The following is a 10,569-nucleotide window of genomic DNA, read 5'->3' as shown; positions in this document are numbered from 1 at the left end:
GAGCCGCTCCTGCCATCAGACAAGAGACACCTCAATACTTAAAGGGCTAGAAATTCGGTACCCTAGCACTTCCCGTTAGCGCCCCTGTGGGCACTAAGGGCGTATCGCCCGGGCGGGATGATTTCAGCGCTGCCTGCGAAATTCAGTCGGCATTTAGCGCTGGCGCTATCACTTAGCGCTTAGCCCTCTCGCACCGCTCAGACTGTGACATCAATGAGTGTGCAATGCCCCGTTAGCGCCCCGGATGTGAAATTCATTCACTTCCCCTGACTTACTGCCTGGTGCTGAAATGACAGAAATAGCAGACGTTGATACCTGGGATTGCCTCTCCCAGGGCACTATTTAAAGGGATCACTTACTGGGTCGTTGAGAGGTCAGATTCATTGCTGGTTGTCAGATAGCGTTTTGGCTGCGTTCACATTTTCTCAATGTTTGCTTTGTTGCTGCTCTAACAGTTTCTTCACTTGTATTGCTCTGAATATTTCTACATTCTCTTTTCTCTCATTTATGGGGGCTGTACTGGCACTCCACCTTGCCCTCCGGCAACTACGTCGGAGGCAGCGGATGTAGAGACAGAGATTGCCAAATGTGGCCAGAGGTAGGAGGAGGGCCGACAGACCTTGCGACAGGAGGCCTTACCCTCCCAGGGTTATCCAGGAGCACTTCTCCTACATTCATCTCTCAGAGGAGCAGTGTCTTAGAAGGCTCCACTTCAGCAAGGAGGTGGTCACAGAGCTCTGCCACCTCCTGCGGCCAGACCTCCAGCCTCAGCTCAGGACCAGGACGGCTCTCTCAGTGGCAGTTAAGGTCACAGTCGCTCTCAATTTCTACCCCAAAGGCTCCTTCCAGGCTTCAACAGGGCATATTGCAAACATTTTTCAGTTCGCCGTCCATTGCTGCATCCGGGAGGTAACAGACGTTCTCTACAGAAGAAGAACGGAGTACATCTCATTCCCCATGACCAGAGAGAAGCAGGATGAATGCTCATGTGGTTATGCAAGGATAGCGGGCTTCCCCATGGTTCAGGGCGCCATTGAATGCACCCACGTGGCATTGCGGGCACCTCATCACAATGCAGAGGTGTTCTGTAACTGCAAACGTGCAGTTGGTGTGCGACTACAGACAGCGCATCCTCGCCGTCAATGCCCACTATCCTGGTAGCAGCCAGGATGCATTCATCCTGCGCCAGACTGGTGTCCCAGCATTGTTCCACCCACCACCTGAAGCTCGTGGCTGGCTCCTCGGGGACAAGGGTTATCTACTTGCCACCTGACTGATGACACCTCTCCGCAACCCCAAAACTCGTGCTCAGCACGCATACAATGACAGCCATACCACCACCAGGAACCTGATAGAACAGATTATCGGGGGGCTAAAACAATAGTTCCGCTGCCTTGACCGCTCTGGAGGAGCCCTGCAGTACTACCCTGATCGAGTCTCCCTTTTCATCGTTGTGTGCTGCATGCTGCACAACCTCGCCATTCTGAGGGCCCAGCCATTGCCACCAGGGATTGCAGGTCCACCTCAGGAGGAGGAAGAGGGACAGGAGGAGGAGGAGGCAGAGGAGGAGGATGAAGAGGAGGAGGAGCAGCAGCAACGGAGGAGGGAGGCACTCAATCTTGCTTCTGCAAGGGCCGTGCGTGAGTGCCTCATTACACAGCGCTTCCAATCAATGATATAACACATGGCGTTTGCGCAGCACAACCACATCATTACATCCAGCTCGCAACCCCTATCACCAGGCAAAGGTCAAATGAGAAACATCACAAAATGTGCAACGTCAAACTAACAATTTATTATCGAACATAACTCTCTCTTATGAATCACAACTATTCATAAACAAACACAACTCTTTCTTATCAAACTGAACTATTTGTTATCAAACACAAATATTTATTTACAAGCATAACTATTCGTTCACAAACACAATATATTTACAAACACATCAATTTATTAACACACACTACCCCTATGTGCCACTACAGTACTTATCCTTCCTCAATGATTTCCCTCCCCTTTTGAGTTCCCCCCTCCCAACCCTACTGCTCCTCCGTAATGTGGCCCCAGTGGCTGCAGCAAGGCTGGTGGAAGGCTGCTGAGTCTGGGGGCCAGAGACAGCAGATGGCCTTGCAGGATGCCCTCGACCAGCTCTGGGTCTGGAGGGCCCGGCTGCAGACTGCACCACCTCAGCATGGGCGGCAGCAGTCTGGAATGGCTGGGTTACAGGCTGCGATCAGTGCAATGCTGGAGTGGCAGTGTTGGGACCAGGAATGCTGTCATCCTGAGAAAGGACAGCACCTTCCTGCTCGACCGCCACACCGCCACTCCCCCGGGGCAGAACATCAGCGTCCGGAGCAATCTGCTCGAGCACAGATTGCTGGCCTGCTGCGGTACCGTGAGATCCCCGGTGGACTGTGGGCGACCCAGCGGGGATAGCAGCAGTCAGCGCTTGCGTGGCATCAATGTGAGACTGCATGAGAGTACTCTGAGATTGGATGCCAGGAACCACTGATTCCATTACAGCACTAAGCTGCTGCATTGCTTCGGCCTGTGCTGCAATAGCTGCTGCCACTTCACCCATGACACGTGGCATGAGGTCTGGGTCCCCACGGTTTCTCTGCGAGTTGACCATCCTTTGTAAACTACCAAGGATGGGCTCGATGGTGCGAGCAGAGCTGAGTGCAATGTTGGAGGCGGACTCCTCCAGGCTCCTTGCCATTGCATCCATGCTCCCGGGCACCCTTGCCATTGAACGCATGAGCTCGGTGTACATGTTCATCGACGTCCTAATCTGAATCCTGTGTAGCCGAACTCGTGCGTGCACTCACGCTCCGGGGAGATGGCCCCCCGAGCTTTCCTTTCCCCGCGGTGTTGCTGCAGCCCGCTGGGTCCCAGAGCATCACCCACATCAGACCCATCTACTGGGCTCCCCTTCAGCGGCTGCGTCACCCCATTATCAGACCTAGCACCTTCGGGAGACACAAGCAGTGAGGCTCTGGCTTGTTCCTCCTCCTCCTCTCCCGTGTCGCTGCCACTGGGAGGCTGAGGGACAGGCTGGTCAGCTGGTGGCTGATTATCTGAAAACATAAAGGCACAAGAGTGGGGTTAGGGTCAGGGAGGGGGGCAGGAAGGGAGCAAGGAATGAAGACAGTAAACTTAGCTGGAAAGTGGGAAAGGCTTGTGGTGTGAGGGGCAAGTGGTATGAGAGAAGAGGGAGGGGTGATGAACATACCGTTGTTGTCCCCAAGAGGCTCAACGTCTCTGACGGCCACAGCGCCCACCACCTGGGCCCCAATGATGTGCACCACTCGCCCCTCCAGGTCTGTAAGAGTGTGCAGGACCACCTCACCTCCTCCCGTTCATAGCTGCTCCCTCCTGTTGCGCGCTCTCCGTCGTTAGCGCCCTAAGAGAAGTGTACAGCGCTCCACTTCCTTCTTGGGGCACTAAAACTCAATTTTGCGGTCGCCAGTGCTAGTTAGCACTGGGCAGTAAAGCTAGCACCCCAAAATGGTCGATACCGAATTTTTCCCCCAAAGACTTGAGAGGAAAGCACCAGGCTGTCAATGAGGGTGCAAAGTAGATCAGGAGTGAAATAGCATAATTGTAGGCAAGAAGGGAAACAAAAGAGTAGAAAGGGACACAGTTCATTCTCAATTAAATGTTTAAACTGACGTTATATATGTAGACATTCTTTTGGCTACAGCTGCACCCCTAGATGCAGTGTTTTCCACTTCCAGCCCCACTGAAAATCGGGCAGTAAAATGGAAGAAAACCAAAGCCAGAATGTCTGGAGCATGGCCACATCATTTGCAGGAAATTACAGAAGATGATTATTCCAAAGTGCGCAGTTATTACTTTATTGCCGATACTGCGCCATGATAAAGCACTTCATAAATTATTAATAAAATTTGGGTGGAGCATTTTAAAGAAGTTGTTTACAGTCATGTACCAAAGAGATTGCTCAATGCTGCAGTTCCATCAAAGTGCCTGAAACTGAAAGTGAAACTGAAACCAGCTTGATTACCATAGACTTCGAGAACTACCGAGGAAAGACAGCAGCCTGCAAAGTCCCTGAGACGGTGCAATGATGAAAAGCTACCAAGTGATTGTGGTGGGGATGAAAGGGGAAACAATTACTGTTGATGTTTCACAGTCAGAGACAGAATTCAATGAGATGAATATCCTGAAGTTCAAGGAGAAATTGACTGAGGAGATTGTAGGATTTTCAGGTACGTGGGTAACAAGCGCCATATGACTAAGGAATGGCCTTCTGAAATTAATCTGATGAAAATCGGGTGGGCAATCCGCTCCGGCAGGTGATGGAAGTTGAAAATTGCCCCCCAGATGTTCTGTACACCTAATGGGAGAGTGGCTGTGTGTATCACAGCAGAACTGCATTATGCTGATATTGAAATCAATAGGGTTTAACCCAAATTTGGAATTCAGTTTTCTGGAGGTGATGCTGGATCTAAACATATTTAATCCTAAAATCAGAAGACTTACTAATGATGGTATTTAGGATGCGTTTGCGGTTCTGTTTAGGCTTGTTTTTTTTCTCAGTGTCTCTCTTTTTTCTGTTTTAGCCAGCGTAGAGGATCTGCGCCTACTTTTTGCCAACGAGCAATTGGAAAATGAAAAGAAATTCTCTGATTACCAGATCAGGGATAAATCCCAAATAATTGTAGTGCTACGTCATCCTGGAGGAGGGGGACCTGTGCCTGAACCCAGAGGGGAACCTGTACCTGAACCCAGAGGGGAACCTGTACCTGAACCCAAATGTGCATTGTTCTAACTTTTACTGATAAAAGCAAACGTTAAAGTTAATTTTGCATAATATTTTCCTGGGCAATAACTTTATTTTCCTATATCATTACCAATAAATATTATATTTAAAAGATGATACAGTGATGTGGGACACTTACAGGGTTGCTTCCCAATGTGGAATTATGATTAATGTCCTCAATAACTTGGTTGTGCAGGAGCAGGTGAAATGAATGGATATTGAGGTGGATAATTATGACTGTAATCATTAAAACACCTCGGTCTGGACTTTCTGCTCGATTGCGCAAGTTTTTTCGGCACAATTTACCCAATATCGGCGCAAAAGTTAGCGGAATTTTAAGCGCAAATTGCATTAAGCGCAAATCGTGTTTCCGTGATCTTTTGCGCTAGTTTTAAAAACATCGCGCTAGAAGCAGGCCCCGCCCACAAATCTGGCCATGCCCCCCGGGGTGAATTAATCACCATTGGGAGTTTCTACTAATTGCGCTCGTTTGCAGGCCTTCGACGAGGCTCCAAAAATTAAGCTGGAGCTTTTGGGTGCAAGGGCACTAATAGGTACATTTTGAAAGGTTTTGAATGATTTTTTTTTAATTTACTAAGGAACCGACTACAGTGCCCCAATCTAATCAGAAAATAGTTGAGTAGATTTAAAAAAAAGTAATTTTCAGTCATTTAAAATTGGATTACTCGCAGGTGGTGGATTGACACTGTGATTTAAAATGCTTATTTTTTACGATAAACCCCATTTTCAGCTGTATTAATCAAACTTTACCAAGTTACCACTTAAATATATCAAGGAATATTTTTTAAGGTAAAATTTTTAAAAAAAGTTAAGTTTTAAAACGCTGCCCTATTGTGTTGATTCATGGCAGATCTTGTGTTCGGCGTTATGCAAATCCGTTTGAGTGGAAACTCAGAGTGCAAAAACAGTTGTTAAAATGGGTGAAATTTGCGCTGCAATCGTGGATTGCGCCCAAAGCATCAGCTTTACCCCAACAGGGATCTGTCAGGAAGTTCCTTCAGTTTCCACTCAGGCAGTAGCACAACATTGCTCTACGTTCCAGAGGCTGAATGTCAAATCTCCGATACCTCCTCCGACCTCCCCCTGGACTATGGCTCTACCACCGAACATCAAGCCATCTTTTCCCAGACCATCACTGACCTTATCTCCTCTGAAGATTTTCCCCCCTCGGCCTCCAATCTCATTGTCCCCAACACCACACAGCTCACTTCTACCTTCTTCTGAAGATCCACACGCAGGACTGCCCTGGCAGACCCATCATTTCAGCCTGTTCTTGCTCCACAGAACTTATTTCTTCCTATCTCGACTCTATTTTTTCTCGCGTTGTCCAATCTCTTCTGACTACATTCACGACTCTTCCAATGCCCTCCTCCACTTTAACAGTTCCCAGTTTCCTGGCCGTGATCGTCTCCTTTTCACTATGGATGTCCACTGCCTCTACACCTCCATCCTCCACCAGGACGGCCTGTGGGCCCTCCACTTCTTCCTTGAACAGAGGCCCAACCAGTCTCCAACCTCCACCGCACTCCTCCCCCTGGATGAATTGTTCTCACATTGAACAACTTCTCCTTTGACTCCTCTCACTCCCTTAAATAAAAAGTGTTGCTATGGGAACCAGTATGGGTCCTAGCCACGCCTGCCTTTTCGTGGGATAGGTGGAACATTCTTTGTTCCAGTCCTACTTAGATCCCTGTAGTGTCCGTGTGTAGATAAAGACACTGAAGACAGGAGTTGGTTCATAGGTATTTACTAAGCAAGTCTGGGGGGGGTTCTAAAGGATATACACAATACACAGGCTTATATAGCCCAAGTGGCAATTACCGGCATTACGCACACCTGGGGCTCTTAAAGGCACATACACCACAATTGCTCTTAAAGGCACATACACCACAATTCCTCCCCTTTTAGCTAACCAGTACATCATATTTTAAGTAATTATTAATTACATGTTATATGCAAAATAATATACATTGCTGTAATTCATTAATTATAAGTTAGTCTCTCAGGAGGCTTCCTGACTCGGTCCGGATAACGCCTCGGGGGTGTAGTAGTTTCTGGTGGTGTAGTAGGTTCTTCTGGCAAGGCTGATTCGGCTTGACTGCCAGTGTCGGGTTCATCGGGTTCCAGTATCACCGGATCGGAGGTAGATATGGGTATCTCTACTTCATCGTTAGATGTATAGAGTGGTGGTGTAGGTTGTCCCTTTTCGGATGACTTGATGATTTGGTCAGCATGGCGCCTTATTATGCTTTCTCCGATGTCCACGGTATACATCAGTGGTCCTAGTCGTGTGCAGATAGTTCCAGGCTGCCATTTCTCGGTACGGTCGTCCCGGGCCAAAACCGGTTGGCCTATCTGGAAGGCCCTAGTTGGACTTTCATTCATGCCTTGAAACTGCCGGTTCTCCACGTCCCTTCGGATGTTGGGCTTGATCAAATCCAGCCGGCATCTTAGGTTTCTATTGTAGAACATCATGGCGGGAGTTTGATTGGTAACCATATGTGTTGCATTCCTATATGCAAATAAGAAGTTATCCACCTTGTGCTGAAGTTTTATGTCTTCATTACCCATGGCCTTTATGGCCTTCTTGAAGGTCTGGACAAACCTTTCAGCCAATCCATTGGTGGCGGGATGGTATGGGGCGGACGTGTAGTGCTTTACCCCATTGTTCTTTAAGAACTTTCTGAATTCTTCGGACACAAATTGCGGCCCATTATCAGAACATATCTGTTCCGGCAGCCCATTCCTGGCAAATATGGTCCTTAATACTGTGATGGTTTTTTCCGTGGTGGTGGAGGACATCTTTATTACCTCCGGCCACTTGGAGTGTGCATCAACTGCGATTAGGAACATTGAGTCCATAAATGGACCAGCAAAGTCGATGTGCACCCTTTGCCAGGGAGATGAGGGCCACTCCCATGGATGTAGAGGGGCCTGTGGCGGAGCATTTTGGACCTTCTGGCATCCTAGGCAGCTCTTGGTCATGTCTTCGATGTCTCCATCGATACCTGGCCACCATACAAACGCCCTAGCTAGGTTCTTCATTTTCACTCCACCCAGATGCCCCTCGTGAAGCTCCTTTAGCACTTTATCCTGGAGTTTGGGTGGAATCACCACTCTGGATCCACACATCAAGGTTCCTTGGCACACTGACAGCTGTTCTCTTCTTTGCGAGAATGCTGGCAACAGTGGTTCGCCATGTGCTGGCCATCCCTTCACTGTTAAATCGTAGACCCGTGAGAGAGTAGGGTCATTTCTCGTCTCACTTTCAATGGCAGAATTTGTCACCGGTAGACATTCCACTATGGTAGAGTGGAATATCTCTACTGGGTCTACTGTAGGTGCCTCTTCTATCGTTGGCAACGGTAGGCGTGATAACCCATCAGCATTCCCATGCTGTTTTGACCCTTTGTATTCTATGTTGTATTGGTGTGCCCCTAGAAAAAGGGACCACCTCTGTAGTCTTTGTGCTGTCATAATGGGAACACCTTTTTTAGGGTTGAATATGGAGATGAGGGGTTGATGGTCAGTCAGCAAGGTAAATTTTTGTCCGTGTAGGTAATGGTTGAATTTTTTCACTCCCCATACCAGGCTGAGTGCTTCCCTGTCTATTTGGGCATAGTTACGCTCAGCTGAGTTTAATGAGCGTGACGCAAAAGCTATCGGCTGTTCTGAGCCATCAGGGAATTTATGGGATAATACTGCTCCTACGCCGTAAGGGGATGCATCGCACGCCAGTCTGATCGGTAGTGATGGGTTGTAATGAGCCAAAACTTTCTCGGATGTGATTAAGTCTTTACATTTATGGAAGGCACGTTTACAGCCTTCGTTCCATTTCCAAATCACTCCTGTCTGTAGAAGATCATTAAGAGGGTGTAGAATAGTTGATAAGTTCGGTAAAAATTTATGATAGTAATTTATTAATCCCAGGAATGACCTTAATTGTGAAACATTTTCAGGTGCTGGGGCTTTTATAACTGCTTCAATTTTTTCAGATGACTTATGCAACCCTTCCTTATTAATTATATGGCCACAATATGATATCTGATTTTGGAAAAATTCGCACTTGGGGCGATTTGCTCGTAGGCCCCGTTCTTTCAGCCTAGTGAGCACCTGCTCCAAATTGGCAAGGTGCTCGTTGTCGTTTTCTCCTGTTATAAGGATGTCGTCTAGGTAGCATTGAGTCCCCGGAATCCCTTGCAGGACTTGCTCCATAGCTCTTTGCCAGATAGCTGGAGCTGATGCTACTCCAAAAACCAGTCGATTGTACTGGTACAGGCCTTTGTGTGTGTTTATTGTGAGATACTTTTTAGAGGTCTCCTCAACCTCCATCTGTAGATATGCCTGTGCCAAATCAATTTTTGTGAAACGTTTCCCTCCGGATAGTGAGGCGAAAATATCTTCTATCCTCGGAAGAGGATACTGTACCGTGTGAAGGACCGGGTTTACAGTCACCTTAAAGTCCCCACAGATGCAAATTTTTCTCTGTTCCTCAGAGTTATTTTTCAATGCTTTTTTCATGACTGGAACGATGGGTGTTGCCCATTCGCTCCAATCTATTTTGGATAATACGCCTGCCTTTTCCAAATTCTCCAGCTCTGCCTCAACTGCCGGACGTATTGCGTATGGCACCGGTCTTGCCTTAAAAAATTTGGGAATTGCTGCATCTTCCACTTTTATTGAGGCGGTGATGCCTTTCAAGGTTCCTAGTTTCTCCTGAAACACTTCTTTGGCATTGGCCAAGATGTCCTTTAATCGTTCAGGTATGATGTCATCATTGTTTTTTTCCTTACTGGTCACCGTCAGTGCCTGAATGGAGTGCCAGTCTAAACATATCTTCCTTATCCATTCACGTCCCAACAACAGTGGACCACCATCTTGTAGAATGTATAAATACAACTTTTGTATTTCTTTGCCGTTGTATACCACAGGCACTCTTATTTTTCCTTTGGGGTATACTTTCTGCCCCGTATATGTTTTTAAGATAATGGATGTGTCTTTTAGAGGTATATGCGAAAATAGCCTCTCGTAATCTCGTCGATTTATTACGGTTAGAGCTGATCCTGTATCTAGCTCCATTTTAACTGGGGACCCTGCTATTGTGAGGGTAACCCAAATGGTTTGGTAATCCTCTTTGGCAAGTACATTATGTAATTTGAGACAGCTTAGTCTCTTGTTTCCGGAGTCGCTATCGCTATTCTGGTCTTCGGAGCTATTGTTCGTCATCATTTGTACCTTCCTGTACTTTTCTTTATTGATTTTTTGTTTTCTGTCAGTGGATTTATTTTGTCCAGATTGGCATACCCGTGCAATGTGTCCAATCTTACCGCATTGCCTGCATGCTTTGCCTTTGAACCAGCAGTCCCTCTGGTTATGGGTGGATCTGCCGCAGCGATAACATCTTCCGAACTCCTGTGTCATTTCATGGGTGCCGAAGTCCTGTGTCTTTTGTTGTATCTCTGCAGCTCCTTTTGCTGCTGCTTCGTATGATACAGCCATACTGAAAGCTTTGTCCAATGTTAAATCTTTTTCAGAAAGCAGTCTTTTTTGTGTTCCTTCACTTAAGAGACCGCAAGCGAATTTGTCTCGAAGATAATCCGATAGTCCTGCTCCGAATTGGCAGTACTTTGATAGCTTTCTTAATTCGGTTAGGTAATCAGCGTTACTTTCATTCTTGTGTTGATTTCTCTTGAAGAACTTGAATCGTTCCGCTATCAGCAGCGGTGTTGGGTTTACATGCTTCTGCAGGGTATCAACAATTTCTT

At 47.2% G+C, this 10,569-nt stretch overlaps 1 protein-coding gene across 1 annotated transcript; it reads left to right on the top strand.

Moving 5' to 3' along the window:
* The first annotated feature begins 4,010 nt into the window (after positions 1–4,010).
* LOC147115907 (uncharacterized) lies at positions 4,011–5,049 on the top strand. The gene is made up of 2 exons (XM_085989466.1): positions 4,011–4,229; positions 4,584–5,049. Exons 1-2 carry the CDS (start codon positions 4,085–4,087, stop codon positions 4,790–4,792), a joined length of 354 nt encoding a protein of 117 aa, XP_085845592.1. The 5' UTR covers positions 4,011–4,084; the 3' UTR covers positions 4,793–5,049.
* The last annotated feature ends 5,520 nt before the right edge of the window (positions 5,050–10,569 follow it).

This window comes from Somniosus microcephalus, chromosome 6, assembly GCF_052327205.1.
Source record: "Somniosus microcephalus isolate GS21.2 chromosome 6, FLI_Smic_1.0, whole genome shotgun sequence".
Taxonomy (NCBI): domain Eukaryota; kingdom Metazoa; phylum Chordata; class Chondrichthyes; order Squaliformes; family Somniosidae; genus Somniosus; species Somniosus microcephalus.
Note: the sequence above shows the minus strand (reverse complement) of the source record. Positions and strands in the feature narration are given on the sequence as shown.